General features: G+C 42.1%; 1 protein-coding gene and 1 pseudogene across 2 annotated transcripts in view; one reads left to right on the top strand and one right to left on the bottom strand.

The window, feature by feature from the left end:
* The window catches only part of LOC145397821 (uncharacterized), a 140,263-nt gene that overhangs the window by 50,290 nt on the left and 70,484 nt on the right, over positions 1-19,489 (top strand). For both annotated transcript variants that reach the window (XM_080270850.1, XM_080270849.1), the window contains exons 7-9: positions 7,404-7,472; positions 8,227-8,328; positions 19,025-19,147. In XM_080270850.1, the coding sequence (XP_080126976.1) occupies positions 7,404-7,472; positions 8,227-8,328; positions 19,025-19,147 (294 nt within the window). The remainder of the gene's footprint in view (positions 1-7,403; positions 7,473-8,226; positions 8,329-19,024; positions 19,148-19,489) is intronic.
* LOC145397773 (uncharacterized) lies at positions 16,645-17,716 on the bottom strand (annotated as a pseudogene).

Raw genomic sequence — 19,489 nt, 5'->3', positions numbered from 1 at the left:
GAAGGGGAGCTGCAAGGCTTGGTGGATGAGTTTGGGAGAGTGTGTAAGAAATGGAATCTAAAGGTGAATGTAGGGAAGAGTAAAGTGATGGTCTTTGAGAGAGGTGAAGTCAGTGAATGTACAGTGAGGTTGGATGAGGAGGAAATGGAAAATGAGGGTACGTTTAAGTACTTGGGGAGTGTGATGAGTAAGGATGGAAGTTTGGAGGGTGAAATGCTTGAAAGGGTACAACAAAGAAGAAAGTTTGCTGTTTCCTTGAAAGCAGTTATAAGAAACAGGGAAGTGAACATGGAAGTGAAAAAGTTACTACATGACAGTATTGTGATACCAACTCTAACATACGGAAGTGAAGCTTGAACATTGTTGGAAGGACACAGGTCAGGAGTGACAGCAGTGGAAATGAGTTATTTAAGAGGAACCTGTGAAGTCACATGGAGAGACAGGCTGACAAATGAGGATATAAAGGAGCGTTGTGGTGTGGATGTGGATGTGATAGGAAACGTTAGGAGGAACACACTGAGGTGGTTTGGCCATGTGGAGAGGATGGAGGGTGAAAGACTGATGAGAGTGTATGTGAGTGAGGTGGAGGGGGGAGAGGGAGGGGGAGGCCGAGGATGAGATGGAGGGTTGGAGTGGAGAGGTATATGAGAGAGGGAGGTGTGAGTTGGGAGTGGGGCAGTGAAATGGTGGGGAACAGGGCGACGTGGAGGCGATTTGTTTGTGGCCACCCCGTACGTGATTAAGGCATCTGGCAATAGATAAATAGACCTCTAAAACCTCATTCTCTGGTTCCTTTGCATTTTTTTCATTACTTTATGTCCCTTATTGTTGTGAATAGGTCCTTAAATAGGTGCTATGCATGTCCAGTAGGGAGTTATGTAGGTGTTTTTCTGAGTTAGGCTGGGTTAGGGTCCATTAGTACCAGTCCTAGAGGCAGAGGCCCAATATCTGGACGGGCCCAGTTTCCGGACATGCCTTTGGCTGTATTACGTCTGATATTGGGAAGATTACTCTCATCTTACATGTCAGGACTGCCTAGCCCCGGGCTCCTACACTCCTCATGGGGCAATGTAGGATTGGGTGATGGATGGATGGATATATATATATATATATATATATATATATGCAGTATATATATATATATATATATATATATATATATATATATATATACAGGCATACCCTGGTTTAATGATCTAATTGGTTAGGTAAAACCCCATCGTTAGGCGAGGTATTGTATGTCGGGGTACTTTTAACATGTATTTCAATGTGGACCATTTACCAGCCTTGGGTTTCTCCCCAAACCAAGTCCAAAACCCACCCAGATGAACCCAAAAACAGGTTTAAAGGCAAGCTAAATGGCCTAACAGCTGTCAGGGAAGCTAACCCAAGCCTAACACCTGTAAATAACTTACTGAACCAACAAATAAAGCTTGAAAATCATAAGGAATAGGTTAGAAAATATCAAACACCTCTCATCACTTACTGCTTGTAAGTCCATGTCCAGTCCTGGTCATCATCCTTGCTATCCACCCCAAGGCTAGGAGACATGTGGTGCTCCCCAACACTCAATCCTCCTCCTTAAAGTCCTCAAACCCTCTCTCCAGGGGAGAGTCAGAGGGGGGTGGCAATGAAGTGCGATGTGATGACTCAGACGGAGGCGATGGAACGCGGTGCGATGACTCAGGTAGTGGTGAGGTGCGATGCGATGGCTCTTGGGGTGGCGATGGAGTGTGATGCGATGTTAGAGTAGGTGGCGTGGGAGACAGCTACAATATCCGGTGAGGTGGCGAGGGAGACCACTGCAATAAATGATGAGGTAGATATGGAGTCAGTTGTGGTGGCTTTCGTCATGGCGAGGGGCCGAAGTGGTGTGGGAGATGGAGGCCATGATGAGGAAGGCAGCAGTGGAGTGGCAGAGTGCCTTAATGGAGACACAGGTGACACGGGAGATGGTGAACAGCTGGAGGTTAGATCTAGCACAACAGGCCGAGCACGTCCTGGTTGAAGGCTGGGGAGATGCTCTGCTAGTTGAAGGTTGGGGAGATGCTCTGCTGGTTGAAGGTTGGGAAGATGCTCTGCTAGCTGAAGGCTGGGGAAATGCTCTGCTTGTTGAATGCTGGGGAGATGTTCTGCTCATTGAGGGCTGGGGAAATCCTGTGTGGCTTGCTGGTCTGGTGGGGGCCTGCTTAAAGGAGGCTGTGATCGTTGTCTGCTTGGCCGCCCTCTTCTTCTCCTCCAGCATCGTCCTGTACACTTTCATACCCTCCTCGAGCCGATTGATTTTGTCCCTGCTTCGTCCTGGGAGGGGTCGTGTGTTTTCATAAGGTCTGTGATCTCGTCCAGCTTCTTTAGCATCTCCTTCAGGATCTTGATGTCGAGAGCTCGGACCTCAGGCACAGCCTCCTCCTCCTCTGCCTCCTGGTGCGCCTGCTGGATCTCCATATTGAGGAGCTCCTTGTTGCTGAGTTCCTCCCTGTGGCTGTCGAGAACCTCCTCCACATCATCCTCGTCAACCTCCCTGAAGCCTGCCTCGTGTGTCAACAGTGTCCTGTTGCGCACGCTCGACAGGCGGAGCTTGCATACCCTCGGGGAAGCCAGAGAAGGAGTGAACACTCTCTGACCACAGCTTCCGTCACACACCGTTCATCGTTTCCTGGCTCACCTTGTCCCATGCCTCAGTTATATTCTCCAGGGCGTGGCGTATGTTGTACCCCTTCCAGAACTGCTGTAATGTTGTCCTGTCGTCACTGTCGCAGGCCCTTACCAACTGCTTCATCGTGCGGCAGAGGTAGTAGACCTTAAAGGCAACGATCACCCCTTGATCCATCCGCCGCAACAAGGACGTTGTGTTGGGGGATAGGAACACCACCACAATATTGCTGGCCCATTCCTTCATCGCGGGCGGGTGGCTAGGCACGTTACCCACCACCATGAGAAATCTGTCTGCCAGATTTTCATGAGACGCATACCTCTTCATAACACAAGAGAGGCATGAGTGGAAATACGACGAACAGATATCTGAAGTCAACCAAACTTTCTTTTTCGACTTCCAGGTGGAGTATGTTCTCCTTAACATACCCCACCAGAGCTTGGGGTTCTCTGAGTGGTAGACTAGGAGTGGCTTCAACTTGAGGTTGCCCTTGACGTTGTCCCCCGGCAGCAGTGTCAGCCAGTCCTTCGAGGGCTTGAATCCTGGCGTAGACCTTTCCCTCGTTGCAAGATATGTCTTGGAGGACATTCTCTTCCAAAAGAGCCCAGTCTCGTCAAAATTCAAGACCTACTTTGCACTATAGCCACCCTTTACGATGATGCGTTTCAGATCGTCAGGAAACGCTGCCGCTGCCACCGTATCTGCACTCATCGCCCCACTGTAAATCTTCACATAATGGAGATTTGCCCGCGTCTTAAACCAGTCAAACCACCTGTGGCTAGCCTTAAAGGTATCGCGTTCACCAAGCTCAACCCTGACCCTTAGCTCGTCTCAGAGCGAGAGAGCCCTTGTGCTGGTTCTGATCTTCCATCCACAAGCCCAGCATCTGCTCCAGCTCCTCCATCGCAGGCTTTCGCTGGCGAGTGATAACTGGAGGTGGATAAGGTTGCAACCTCCCCATCAGCAGCCTTAATGGCCTCCTTCTTCTTTATGATCGTGGAGACAGTTGACTGGGCCAGGTGGAGAGCCAATGCGATAGAACATGCACCTTCGCCTTTGTCGTGCTGCTTAAAGATGTCTAGTTTCACCTTAGTGACACAGTCTTACGTACACACTTCGCAGGAACATCACCAACACCACTACTAGCAGGACGCTTACCACCACGACTAGGGCCTCTACTAGCCCCACCACATGCAGTACCCTTACCAGACATTATCTCACTTATGTGAGCCCAAAATCACACAATATTGCACTCCACACATGATTAGTATCACTGCTCTACTGACGGCACTGCTTGAACACAGTTACATTGCACTACGATAGAAACATGCATAACGTTGGTGATGCAACACGATGCGTGGCAGGTGAGCGTAAGAGAGATCCTCACTCTGAGATGGCCGGTGCGGGAAGAGAGATATGGGTGAGCGATGGCTATGGGGCCTGTGCGAGCGTTTCTGCGCATCCTGGGATGCGGGCGGGCTCAGCTGGCTGCAGGAACAAGCACAACTCAAAATTTCGACCCGTCATCTGTGGATGTGACATCGGAGGGCCCATTGTTAAACCAGGGCTCGCCCATCAGGTATTGGGGCCTGGTGGTATTTGTACCCCCATCACTAAACCGAGGTATCGCATCTAGGGGTATTGTATATCGTGGCATTACCAGTTTACTAATCCTGTGTGAGACACCCCTATATGTATTCAATATGGATGGTGGGTGTTAGTGCTGAAGTGGTGACATATGGAAATGTAGGAGGCCTACTGGGACTTGGGAATAGGCCTTGAAGCCTGTGCCCAGAGTCTAACATGAACACACACACAAAAAAAGTACTTAATATATTTAGTCTTCTTTGAAATTTTGTTTGAAGCTGATCCTTTTCATGCATGCCATTGTATAAGTAATCACTGTAAGTGGGTTACCCAAACTGAAACACCATCATTGATCTCTCTCTGTCTCTCTAACGGCAATGAGCAACTTAAGGCAGGCATTGGTCCACTTACCAGCGACGAGGGTGCTCTTATCTTGGATGATAAGGAAATTGCCTTTACTTTAAATAATTTTTTCAGTTCAGTTCTAACAGTAGATGCCAATGACACCATCGAAGAGCAGCAAATGTCATTACAAAACGTACTAAGTCTATCTATCTATCTATCTATTGCCAGACGCCCTAATCCCGTAAGGGGTGGCCATTTGACTTTGAGTTATTTGTTTTACAGGGAGAGGCACTAACCCTCCACCAACCCACTTGCTGACACATAGGGAACACGTATGGTTTGGTTATATGGTTACCACCACGTACTAAGTAATACGCATATTAGCAGTTTTACAGGGAGAGGCACTAACCCTCCACCAACCCACTTGCTGACACATAGGGAACACGTATGGTTTGGTTATATGGTTACCACCACGTACTAAGTAATACGCATATTAGCAGTAACGAAGTGAGAGATAAACTTAATAAAATGAGCAGTAATAAGACTCCCAGCCCAGGCAATTTCTACCCTAAAATACTGGAAAATGTTGTGGATGCAATATGCAGTCCTCTGACATCTATCTTTAACAAGTCCCTACAACAAGGAAAGGTTCCAGCAGACTGGAGACTGTCTAATGTGACTCCTATACTGTATATAAAACGGGCCATGGAGATCAACTAGGTAATTATAGACCAATAAGCTTAACCTCTATCTGGGAATGATCCTCAAATCATTAATTAGAGATAGGATAGTTGAGTTCCTAGAAACTAAAAACTTAATTAGGAACAGCCATCATGGCTTTAGAATGTGGAGATCATGCATGACATCTGATTGAGTTTTATGATACACTTTTTAAAGTGAATGATTGTACCAGGTCTCTTGATACAGTCTACTTAGATTTCCAGAACGCCTGTGACAAAGTGCCGTATAATAAATTAATGACAAAAGTAAGACCACTTGGAATTGATGGAAATATTCTTAAGTGGATAGGTTGTTGGTTGAATGAGAGAAGGCAACAAATCATTATAAATGGAGTGGAGTCACACTGGGCTCCGTGACCAGTGGTGTTCCTCAAGGATTGGTGTTGGGACCAGTCCTGTTTATTATATTTAGTAGCAATATTGATGTTGACCTAAACAACTTCATTTCTATATTTGCGGACGATACAAAAATCGGAAACACTATATTAACAGAAAACAGAATTAGCCTTCAAAATGACCTTAACAAAATTGTCAGCTGGGCAGAAAAATGGCAAATGCCCTTCAATGTAAGTAAATGTCAGGTACTGCAATGTAGGAAGAAAAAAAGATATGATCACGAAATGAAGGGCCAAATCATTAGCAAGCCCTCACTAGTTAAGGATCTAAGCATACTAATTTCAGACGACCTAAAATGTTCAAATCAATGTATCTCTTCCACCAATAAAGCCAACAGGGCCCTAGTTTTCATCAAAAGACATTTTACATATAAAACAGAGATATTGTAATCCCCCTGTACAGTACAAAAGCATAGTTAGGCCACAGAGTTTGCAGTACAATTTTGAGCACCTCACCTAGTCAAAGAAATACAAATACTTGAAGCAGTTCAGCATAGGGCTACCAAGTTAATCCCATCCCTAGGGAATAAACTATATCTCGAGAGACTCTGGGAATTAAACCTTTTCTCTCTTAGAAAACGGAGACTCAGGGGACATCTAATTGAATGTTTTAAAATTCTGAAAGGCTTCAGTAAGATTGATTCAAGCAAGTTATTCACAGTTATTGCCGTGACTGTAACCCGAGGAAATGGTAGGAAGTTGCAAGCAAGGAGGGCTAACCTTGATACAACCAAAAACTTCTTCTCTTACTTTGTTGTAAGTGAATGGAGTAAACTCCTGGGAATGTGATTGAGAGTGGAGGGACAGGTTGATGAATGAAGAAGTGAAGGAACGTTGTGGGGTAGATGTGGATGTGGTTGAGAAGATTAGGAGAAATATACTGAGGTGGTTTGGACATGTGGAGAGAATGGAGAATGAAAGACTGACTAAGAGGGTGTATGTAGGTGAGGTGGAGGGAGGGAGAGGGAGGGGTAGACTGAGGATGAGGTGGAGGGATGGAGTTGAGAGGTATATGAGGGAGGGGGGGGTGAGTTGGGGGGAGGATAGTCAAATGGTGGGTGACAGAGTGACTTGGAGGTGTTTTGTCTGCGGCCACCCTTTGCGGGATTAGGGCGTTGGGCTATAGATAGATAGATAGATAGACCATAAATTTGTTTAAAAAAGAGACTGGACATGTATCTCGATGCAATTGGTATCGTTTAGTTAGGATAGAGCAGTTATTGCATATTTGCGTCTACATTCATCTGTTTATTAAACACAATACACCTAACTAGTAATCAACATAGACAGTATTTTAGGGCAGATATAATAGATAAACATTCTGTTCATCTGTTTTATATAGAAAAAAAAAAAAAAAAAAAAAAAGTGCATGCATAGAGAGTGTGGCTGTATGCCTGAATTCTCCATTTCCATATTATTCTACTTTCTGCTGATCCTATAAAATTCCTTCAGGTTTTTCAATCCTGCAAGGTATTACTTCCTCTCTTGTTTCCTGTACAGCAAATGCCGGAGGGTCTGGAGGGTGGGGGAGAGAGCCTTCTGCTGTTCTATACTTTTCTCTTTCTCCCATGGTTATAGCACTGTATTAGTATTAAGGCCAGACTGCCTTGTAGGAACAATAAGGTCTGTGTGGTCTGTGTATCTGTGTAACTATGTAACTCTCTCTCTCTCTCCTCACACCAGAGGAATGATCCATCTTTTGAGGTACTGATGTGCCACATCTGTGATAAGCAGTTCTTCAAGACATTTCATGTGAGTGCAATATATTTTTGCAGTGAAGTAATCCCTTGAACCAGGTGTCGTATTATGTTGTTTTGTGGTATTCTTGCTATCTACAATGTTCATTCAGCTAAAGAAAAGACCTTTTCTAGTGAAAGGATGATGTAGGGAGTAGCTAACCTCTACCATTCATCTGGACTTAGCAAGAATAAAGTAAAGAATTTTCTGGAATTAGCAAGAATAAAGTTAAGAACAACAAGGATGTCCGTTGATTGAAGGGATTATGAATCTTACTGTTTGTGGCTGTGTGATATTTGTACTGATGGGTTGGCACAAAATACATACAGCTGTAGACAAGGATGCATCAGATTAGATGCCTGTCATTTATGTGTCCTTTTATTTTCTCTAGGTTTGTTAAGTGGGGAAAAAAAAATGTTGATGTAAACCAAGAGAGTAAAATATATTGTATAAACATTAGTGTTTCTTTCAATTACTTCATTTGTTATAACAGTCACCTCTTAAATATGGGATGTGTATGAGTGAAATTCTCCTTTAATTAAAGCAGGCTTCAAGTGAAATTTGACTCATGATGTAAGGGTTAAAAAAAAAAAAAAAAAAAAAAAAAAAAAAAAATCTTCAGAGGAAATTATAGTGAAGAATATGCATTAATTTATCAGCATCTTAATAATTAAACAACTTTAAATGAGGAAGTACTGCACTTTTCATATACAGTAATGTTGTTCTCACTGCCTTAGCTTGTCAATAAATAATTTTTGTTGTATTGCAGGGCTTCCAAACTCACCTTGAAGGGAAGAACCACAATAGACTGGCCAGAGTATATTTGGAAAAAGCTTACAGCATGTTGGATCTCCTGAAGGCACAGTCTCGGGTTAGTTCCACCTCCTCCTAGTTATTACACCTGTGCTCATGAATCTGTTGCAGATGTTTTATTTTGCTTATGTGTGTGTGTGTGTGTGTGTGTGAGAGAGAGAGAGAGAGGGAGAGAACAAATTAACTCACTATTTATCCAATTTTAAGCAAATTTGATGAAAGGGTTGAGGGTCAGCCAACAGGTTGTCTTATCATCTTCAAGAACAGTAGGTCAAAAGGGTCAGGAACACAAGGCTAATTCAGAGATTGACCCAGCAAGGTCATCTTAAACCATTTTAATCTGATTTATACCAGACTTGGTGGACAGTTAGAGGGTATGGCAAGGATTAAGGTATTCAGTTATGAGAATAATCCATCAGTTGTCAAGGGCATGGGGCAAGGTCAGTGTTTGGTCCATACAGGGATTACCTGTGTGTTATGAGGAACACACTGAGGTGGTTTGGCCATGTGGAGAGGATGGAGGGTGAAAGACTGATGAAGAGAGTGTATGTGAGTGAGGTGGAGGGGGGAAGAGGGAGGGGGAGGCCGAGGATGAGATGGAGGGATGGGGTGGAGAGGTATATGAGAGAGGGGGGTGTGAGTTGGGAGCAGGGCAGTGAAATGGCTGGGGACAGGGCGACTTGGAGGCGATTTGTTTGTGGCCACCCCAAACGGGATTGAGGCGTCTGGCAATAGATAGATAGATAGATATATATATACAGTGGTTTCTTGAATTTCGACAGTTTAGCCTTCGATGAATCAATTTTCAATGCATTTTGGAGTGGTCTGCCTACCTCACATGTGTGACATTTGATCTCAGAGCCAGAGATATATATATACAGTGGTTTCTTGAATTTCGACAGTTTAGCCTTCGATGAATCAATTTTCAAATGGAGTGGTCTGCCTACCTCACATGTGTGACATTTGATCTCAGAGCCAGATTCCAACCAAAACAAGCAAAGGTAATATTTTTTATGCAAACCAAAATGCTAGAAGTGAAGGATAATTATAAGAAAAAGTATGAGCCTAACCTAACATCATTTGTGACATGTGTCAAGAAGAGAATGAAAATCAACGTAATTTATTCATATGTGGAGCACATGATGATAAGGTTCCGAGACAATTCACTGTCAAGTCAGTTCACCGTCAGATAATTCCCCGTCAAAACATGGACGATTTCCCATCAGGACAATTCACACCCTGGACTATTCCCCGTCATTCTGTAAATATACTTACAGTATTATTAATTAATCAATACTTTAATAACTCGAAGATATAACAAGAGAAATTAAAGAAAAGAATCAATAATAGAAATACTAAAACAAAATAAATAACAGGTGGTAGCAAATACAGTAGGCAGAATACTGAATCGAAGAGAAGTACAGTAATTATGAATATAAGGAGCAACGTAGAAATGAACGATAGAGACTGAGAAAAAAAATAAAGTCATGTTGTTTAACCCCTTAACCGCGGGGCGTCACTTTCGTGACGCTTGGGAGCAAGGGATCATACCGCGGGGCGTCGCTTTTGTGATTCTGTGTTATTTTGAATTCACCCGGGCTTCCAAGTGGGGGCTTGTATCATCTATCAGTACTGCCAATGTCCAACACTAGTCAGCACTCCTAATCTCATCTGTACTCCCATCTGTTGTTGACAATTTAGCCATTTCTCCCCGTTCTTGACTCCCCTCCCTACCCCCCCTCCATTACCCTATCCTCTCGCCTGCCCGGCCGTGCTACGCTAAGTAAATCTTCCCTGGAATTTTTCGCTGATTTCATCCATTGAAATAAGCCCTATGTCCTATTCTTATACCAAATAATATATACAAGAAAGAAATAAGGTAAGTGAGAGTGCCAAACACCTGGAATTGGCTAATTATCACCTGACAACACCTCACGTGCACTCGTTCGCTAATTTTCGCTGTTTTTTTCCCCTTGAAATATGCCGTATAATCTATTTTCGTAAGAAATATACATGTAAGGAGGGAAGGGAGAAGCCTAAGTGATATTTACATTCACCTGGAACTACCTAATTTATAATGTATTGTCTAGATTTCCTGGCAATCATATCAGTGCTAGACAAAGCTGTTTCAAGATCTAACATTGGTAGCTCTGAAAATATATCTCCTAAGTAGGCCTCTAATCTATTTTCAAAATAAATATACATGTAAGGAGGGAAGGGAGAAGCCTAAGTGATATTTACATTCACCTGGAACTACCAAATTTATAATGTATTGTCTAGATTTCCTGCCAATCATATCAGTGCTAGACTTAGCTGTTTCAAGAAGTAATATTGGTAACCCTGAATAACCCCTTAGCAGGCCTCCATGCTAGCCCTCTGCTATCAGGTTACTCTCAACTTCCGAAGTGAGAGTACGTATGTTTCTTCTTGCTGACTTCAAGGCCTTTTTTCACCCCCATGCAAATGGCCCTGTGACCTTTACCCCCTACTAAACCTCGTGTGGAAAGAGGTAAAGGGCTGACAATTGATAAAAGAGTGACTAGGATCTTTCTATTGAGTAAAACAGTGCAAGTGGAATTGTAAATAATGTGTAAATAATGTGTAAACAGCAAGTGAAAGTAATGAATGTAAATATACGTGACCAATGGAAAACAGTTTTATAAGTTATTTCAAGTGACAGTGCACAACACAGTGTAAATAAAATAGAAATGTAAATAACGTAAATAAAATGGAGAACGTAAATAGAAATGTAAATGAGTAGTATTATAAGAATACGAGTATATACCCTAGGAGGAATGAAAGTGAAAGTTTCACTCTAGCATGTCTGAATGCTATGAGTTATGAGAGTGAAGATGAAAGTGACATTCACTCTCAATGCCAGTATACAGGACGAGAAAGTGAATGCTACGTATTTTACTGAAAGAAATTGAATCTCAACAGTGACAATAAACTAATACTACTGAAGGAAACTTATGAATAAAGACTGTAGATATATATAAGTGTTATATAGTAATAGAAATATAAAGTGTGAGGGGTTTTATGAATAATAAATGACAGACTACTAAGAGCGAACTAGTGCCAGTGCGACGATCAGACGCGCTCGTAATTTCCATTGCTTTCACAGTGTTTTTTTTTTTAGTATGGATCCCAAACTACTTGAAAATTGTAGAATAGTGTTTATAGTGTTTGTATCTGGCTGTGGTAATCATATTACGGGTTGTCGGGAAGTGTAAAGTGGAGACTTCGTTACCCTACTTCAGAGGTCACCACAAGTCCTACGGTAACTGACGAAGGCTCAACAATCATTCCAGGAGAAAGCTGAAGGTATGTGCCATAAGCATATGTAATTTTATTATTCTAGGATTATTAACTGATTTTTGGCAAATATTTTTTGAGAGTCTGTCGGAGCCCAAATAACCCCGCGGCACACGCAAGTCATTGGTAAACAAGCCCGCGGTGTAGGGGTTAAGGACAAGAGCTTCTGGATGGGAGTAGGCACCACCAACAACAAGCCATGTGCCAGGTGATGTTTTGTTGTCAGCGGCCATCTTGCGACTGTCCTGCCAGCAGCCAGCCCTCTCCAGCCAAGTGCTGCACTTTCAGCCTGTACTTTCCACGTGTGGACGTGCATTTCACTGCAGTTTATTTGTATGTATTTTCTTTGTATTTTTGTCGCAACTTACCTGTTTCAAGATGGCAAGCAAGAGTGGTTCTTTGGGTAGCAGTGGTAATGGACGAGAGCAGCCTGGCACCTCTAAATCTTTGCAGCCAAAGGAGAAATGGCAATACAGGAAAGAGCAGAAATACACCAAGTATACACTTGCTGACAGTATGGCAGTACAATGCAGAACTACAGTTACTTAACCACAATTATAATTCATAAAGTTTACAAGGGGTGTGGGCAAAAAATCATGATTTTACATAATTAGGTTCGGAAGCCCCAGACCCAAACTAATTTTTCCCATAAGAAGTTCAGTTTAAATTTTGATGGTTTGAATTTCGCGGTGATTTTTAGGTACCCATGCCCATTGAAATTCGAGAAACCACTGTAAATACACTCAATCCTCGTAAATCGTGTGTTCATAAATCACGGATTCATAAATCATGGCTAAGTGGCTGTCAGACTGCTGGCAGCCTTAAATCACTGTTTAGTCACGAAAATTGAGGACCTAGGCACCCAAATGGGCCTTTTCCGAGGAGAATCATAAACCGCGGCATTCAGATTGAAAATCGTGACCCAACAACCAATCACCACACTTCCCTGGTGGCAAGTGTGCATACTAATGCTGCCACGTTGTTGTTGTTCTTCCTGCCAGTCTGCACACAACAGACTATCACTGTGGAGTACGAGAGCTACCTGCCTTTTTTTGTGCAAATTCCCCCCTGCCTCCTACCTGCCATGGCCCCTCCCAACCCCCCGATGAAGCGCTTTAAGCAATGTGGTGTCAAGAAGCAGCCGCCGTTGTCATACAGTCAATGTTTGGAGCTCATTCGTCGTGTTGAGAAGGGAGAGAAGGTTTCAAGGCTGGCGAAAGAGTTAGGGAAGAATGAGTCGACCATAAGGACGATCTACAAAAACAGGGAGAAAGTGAAGAAGTGCATCAAAGCTTACGGGACTGGGCTCATTGACGGCCGGGTACGGTGCAGAGATGAGGCAGTAATTTAGACAGAAAGATGTCTGGAGATGTTCGTACTGAGGCGGGCAAGGAAGAATATTGTGGTCGACAGCTCAGTCATCAGGGAGAAGGCTAAGAGTTTTCACAAATTGGCAAGTCAACAGCTCGGTGTCAACCCCCCTAAGCCCTTCCATGCTAGCCATGGGTGGTTGGCTAACTTTCTGACAAGGAAGCGCCTGAAGAATGTGCACACGACTGGAGAGAGAGCATCTGCTGACGTGGCTGCGGCAGAGGACTTTCCAACTGTCCTCCAGGCAGTTTTAGAGGAGGGGTGTTATACAGCAGAATCTGTTTTCAACATGGACGAGACTGGACTCCAGTGGAAAAAGCTGCCTGGCACCACATACCTCCCACGTCAACACCGAAAGGCCCGGGAAGAAAGCTCGACAAGGGGCGCTACACAGTCATATTTTGCACCAATGCCAAGGGAACATTCAAGATGAAGCCTTTTGTAATTAATAAGACAAGAAAACCCCACACCTTCCGCAACTTCGAAGACATGGATCAGTCAGGGGGTGTATTGGCATCAGCAGACTAAGGCATGAGCTACTGCAGGCTTAGTTGTGGACTGGTTTGACAGATTTGTTGAGAATGTGAAGGCTCATTGCAAGTGGGTTAAAGTGCCATTCAAAGTGTTGCTGCTAATGGACAATGCTCCCGCTCACCCACAAGCCCTAACCTCATGTCACCTCAGCGTCAAAGCTATGTTCCTCCCACCCAACACCACCTCTCTTCTCCAGCCACTTGACCAGGAGATAATAGCGAATACGAAGCTGTTTTACACCCAGTTATCTTATCACCAGTTTACCTCAGCTGTCATCGACGATGCACCAGAACGGCAGCTGCTGAGAGAGATCATGGCAGACAGTAGCGATAGTGAGACAGAGGTGGGTGTTGTTGAGCCTGACCTCGGAGGAAATTGGGAGGTGTTGTCTGTGTACCAGTTCTGGAGGATATTTAACGTCAAGGACTCTATTGACGCACTACTAGAGGCTTGGGGCAAGCTTAATGTTGCAACGATTGCACGTGCCTGGCGCTTTCTCCTGCCTAACCTCACGAGTGACGACGCGCCAACTCAGAGTGTAGAGAACAACATACAGGCTGTTGTCCAACTGGCTTAGAATCTGCCAGGCTGTGGTGAAGTGTCAGCTAGTGACATAATGGACGTGATTACTGATAAGGTTGATGATGCTGAGGCTGTCGTGGAGGCTGTTGTACAAGACGACGAGCACTTGGAAAGGCAAACCAACTGTGAAGTGAATGGGCAGGAACGTGGCAAGCCTTCTATGAATGTGCTCAGTGATTTGCTTGTTTACGTAGACTTGGTCAAGGAGATTGTGAAATCCATTGAACGTGATGAGGAAAGGTGTATTGAGAGTTTTGGTTACCTAGAAAAAGCTGTGCGTATTTACAAGGACTTGCATAATCGCAGAGTTAATGAGAAACATCAGGAACTCATCACCCACTATTTTGCCCGGGTAAGGGCAGAAGCTGAGCCTGAACCACAGCCTGGCCCTTCACACACTGAGGACGTGGATGACGTAGCATCTGTCATCTCTGAGGCAGACTTTGAGGGCTTCCTGAGGGAGGCAGAGGAGCTGGAGAAGGGAGAACAGCATGAGGGAGCACCCCCACCTCATGCTGAGAGGTTCTAAGTTCTTCCCAACACCACCCCATTCACTTAAGCAATATCATCATAGGATTAAGGTGAGATCACTTAACATTGCATATTTCTATTAAATACATGCACTGAATATTCCTAAATTTGTATGATTGTGTTTGATGGTGCCTAGATAGGTGTACAGTAGGTAGGGTGCTGTGGGGGGTGGTTGGGCAAAGTCCAGACCCAAATTCATTTTTCACATAAGAGTTATTATTCATAAATCATGGAATTTGTAAATCATGGCAGTGGTCCAGATCCAAATTGCTGCGATTTATGAGGATTGAGTGTATCTGTCTATCTATCTATCTATCTATCTATATATACTTATATACATACATACAGAAAGATTGCAGAAGATTGCCTATTAAAATTCCATTGCCTGATCTAAGGCTAATTTGCCAGTTACCCACCAGTTTACTTGTACTATATCAGTTGTATGGAAAAAGGTGTGATATGGAACACATCACTGACACCAAACAAGGACTGCCTGTAGGTCTTCACATACATAAAGTCACTGAGTTTTACTAATATTGCTATAACTTTTCTTTCCATTTTCTTCTTTTGATGCAGTTATTTTTCCCAGTCCAAGTAAATGTTGATAAGGAACTCCATTAACAGTTTCTTTTGCCAGACAACAAATAACAAGATATTACTGTACAGCAGGGTTGGGTCCAAGTACAGTACTTGTACTTGGTACTTGGACTTAAGTACAGTTTTTCATGTACTTGTGCTTGGGGTTTAAAATTTTGGTTACACTTGTACTTGTACTTGTACTGAGACTCTAAGTACTTGAAAAAATACCAAATACTTTCAGGTACAGTCAAGTACATTATATTTAACAAAAATTTATACATTCTGTTGGACTTTGTAAAGGTATTATGAAGTAGACTTAATATTCTGTCATAGAAGAAATGGTTTGATTAATAAGGTATAATTATATTTGTACTGGGAAAATCAAGGATGGGCCACAAGTCATAACAGCTATTTATTCCAGAAGAAGTTTCAACCTGCAATACAATAATCCAATAAAACAATGGGAACATGAATTGTAATAAAACAGAGGACAGAGTCTCAATAATGTTATAAAATTCCTATGTACACAATCTAAGGCAAATTCACTGGGCCACAATAAATCAATGCAATAAATCTATGTAGTGCAAATGTAGTATAGGTCCAGTCCTCAGTGGTAATCAAAAAGTAACACAGTGAGTAGTCTATAAGCCTAATCACATCAGTAAACAAATATGAATAATAGATATGCCTGCACAATAATTCCATAACAATCATATCCATAATAATTCACAATTGCATACAATAATAAAGCAAGGAAATGAAAATATATTTACCAAAGCCCAAATATTCACCCTAGGCACAACATGCCTCACCGCTATATACAACACAAAGTAATATTATTTACACTCACTTCAATGGCCACACCATCACGAGCCTCGATTCCCAGTAGGTGAGCATCCTGTCATCATCACCTTAGGCTACCACTTCTGCACACAGTTCCTGCACCGGCTGAAAGCCGAGATAGTAAACATTCCAATCCACCATCAAACAAACCCGACAGGGGTGGATACAATTACGTTGCTTTATGTACAGTATACCACTATTATTTCCTCATGACCTAAGTATTCGTAACTCCACAATCCTATACAACTTGTACCTACCCTTATAATGTGGCTCCAACAACAAGTAAATACCCAGCGTCCACCAACAACCAGCTGCAACTGAGCGGTATACATCGAAAACACCCGTCAAGTCAGCTGACTCCAAACAAATTACGCTTGAGATGCGCAATAGAAGAAAACATTTGGTGTGACTTACATTATCCATTATTACAAAATAGTTACATATATACAGATAATACAAATACCTATCATGCTAATGATACACTCACTTCCACAAGTTACAACAGGTATACCAGTAGTCTATCATAATACATACACATCGAGATTACATTTGTTCCTCTATCGGCAATAACACCACTAATCTATGTACCGATCTACTCATTACCTTATCCACATCACCATCATATCCCTTCCCTTGCCTTATGGTTAGCACCTTTTACCATCTCAGTTAAGCTTACAATACATGATTCAAATTCTTTATTCTTGACCTGCTGCTCTTCACCCATCTTCTTCACCAACTTTACCAGGTCTGAATCAGTGTTATTATCAAATGTACTGTTAACATTATGTACTGCTTGTGTTACCTTATTATCACCACTACTATTTCTAATGCTAGAATTCATGTACTCCAAAACTTTCCTCTCCTTCTGCAGGAACTTCAACATCTCTGGAAACAACTTGCTAGTGACTGACACTTCTTCTGCTTTAATGACCCATTCTCTCTTTTGAAGAGAAGGTAAAACCTTTTCAATGTGACTGACAACGTTGGCTGTGTTAAGTTCATCCGATAGATTTACCTTTTTCAGATCTAACCAACACTGCTCAACCTGGTCTACCATTTTAATGAATCCTTTGGTGTCACCATCAGTAATCTTCTTTAAAGACTTGAGATCACTAATCACTAAATCCACAATCTTTCTTGAATTTCCAAATTTATCATCCAGTCGCTGAAACATTTCCTCATAGTTACCCTCAGAGCCCTTTACTGCCTGTAGTGCTTCACCACCAAGACACATTTTAAGAGCATATGGATCAGTACCATACATACTTTTGACAAGATTCTTATAATCCTCTTTAAAGGTAGGGTAGTCTCTCAGATTACCTTCAAACTTAGGTGGCTCAAATTTCTTTTACTTTAACTTTAGGTTTATCCATGGCTTTCTGGTCATTCTCAATTTTACCTATTTTTGCACATAAATCATTCTTAACTCTTTCACAGTCTAAAATGTATTTCTGGGCTTCCTGTTCCACATTGTCATTTAGATTATTGTCACATATGAAAGTTAGCAGTTCATCACTTTTACTCTCCAAGCATTTGAATGCTTCCAACACTTCATCACAGTTCCTCTTTAACACTGTTAAATGATCACCTCTATCCAATCCTTCCTCACACAATGTTACCTTCCTGGTGAATTTTCCTTTGGTGGTGCCCCTCTGTCTCTTCAAGGCATCATATTCCTCTTGCACCCCCATGGTGGTTGAAGTTGAAATGTACTGGGAAAATCAAGGATGGGCCACATAAGTCATAACAGCTATTTATTCCAGAAGAAGTTTCAACCTGCAATACAATAATCCAATAAAACAATGGGAACATGAATTGTAATAAAACAGAGGACAGAGTCTCAATAATGTTATAAAATTCCTATGTACACAATCTAAGGCAAATTCACTGGGCCACAATAAATCAATGCAATAAATCTATGTAGTGCAAATGTAGTATAGGTCCAGTCCTCAGTGGTAATCAAAAAGTAACACAGTGAGTAGTCTATAAGCCTAATCACATCAGTAAACAAATATGAATAATAGATATGCCTGCACAATAATTCCATAACAATCATATCCATAATAATTCACAATTGCATACAATAATAAAGCAAGGAAATGAAAATATATTTACCAAAGCCCAAATATTCACCCTAGGCACAACATGCCTCACCGCTATATACAACACAAAGTAATATTATTTACACTCACTTCAATGGCCACACCATCACGAGCCTCGATTCCCAGTAGGTGAGCATCCTGTCATCATCACCTTAGGCTACCACTTCTGCACACAGTTCTGCACCGGCTGAAAGCCGCAGATAGTAAACATTCCAATCCACCATCAAACAAACCCGACAGGGGTGGATACAATTACGTTGCTTTATGTACAGTATACCACTATTATTTCCTCATGACCTAAGTATTCGCAACTCCACAATCCTATACAACTTGTACCTACCCTTATAATGTGGCTCCAACAACAAGTAAATACCCAGCGTCCACCAACAACCAGCTGCAACTGAGCGGTATACATCGAAAACACCCGTCAAGTCAGCTGACTCCAAACAAATTACGCTTGAGATGCGCAATAGAAGAAAACATTTGGTGTGACTTACATTATCCATTATTACAAAATAGTTACATATATACAGATAATACAAATACCTATCATGCTAATGATACAATATTCTAACACTACTTTCTGCCTTAATAACTTAACCTTTAGAATGTAACGATCATTTAATTTCCCTCTTCGAAACAAGAGCATTTTTGTATGGTATAAAGTACTTGTACGTAAGTACAATGACATATACTTGGACTTAAGTAAATTGGAAAAAGGCTGTACTTTTACTTGTACTTGAAAAATTTCCGGGTACTTGGACTTGGACTAAAGTACAGTAGCCTGTACTTGGACGCAACCCTGCTGTATAGTATTTTGGTAACATATATAGAATGTCTTATTTTTTACAATGACGGGCCCCTTTACTTAGTGCTTTAATTCTTTTGCCCACACAGCTTCAGTCCCAGCAGAACATAGTGAAAATGCGCAAGATGAAAGGGAAGATAATGATGTGCCCCCAGTGTGAGTGTCCCTTCAAAGGTGGAATGAATCTTCACAGCCGTATTCGAGCTCATGGGGTGAGTAATATTATTTTAGTCAATTTATAGGGTTTATGAATTCTTATAACCCCTCCTTCCCTGCAAGTTTGAAAAATATTCAGTAACTTTTACATTACTCGCATGTCCGACTGATGTTGAAAAGGTTGTGTCCACTGAATCCCTTAGGCTGATGGTGATTTTTTATTTATTTACTTATTATTATTAATTATAATTGTTATTATTATTATTATTATTCCATGGAAGCATGTAACAGTCTTTACTGTTCTGAAACCAAAGAAGGACTCAACACCCCCTTCATGTATAGACTTATAGCAACACACAGCACATCATTGAAGGTAACCAAAAACCTAAGTCTTAACT

Source organism: Coenobita brevimanus, chromosome 43 (genome assembly GCF_032717465.1).
Source record: "Coenobita brevimanus isolate Jiangsu-jjx chromosome 43, ASM3271746v2, whole genome shotgun sequence".
In the NCBI taxonomy this organism is placed as follows: domain Eukaryota; kingdom Metazoa; phylum Arthropoda; class Malacostraca; order Decapoda; family Coenobitidae; genus Coenobita; species Coenobita brevimanus.
Note: the sequence above shows the minus strand (reverse complement) of the source record. Positions and strands in the feature narration are given on the sequence as shown.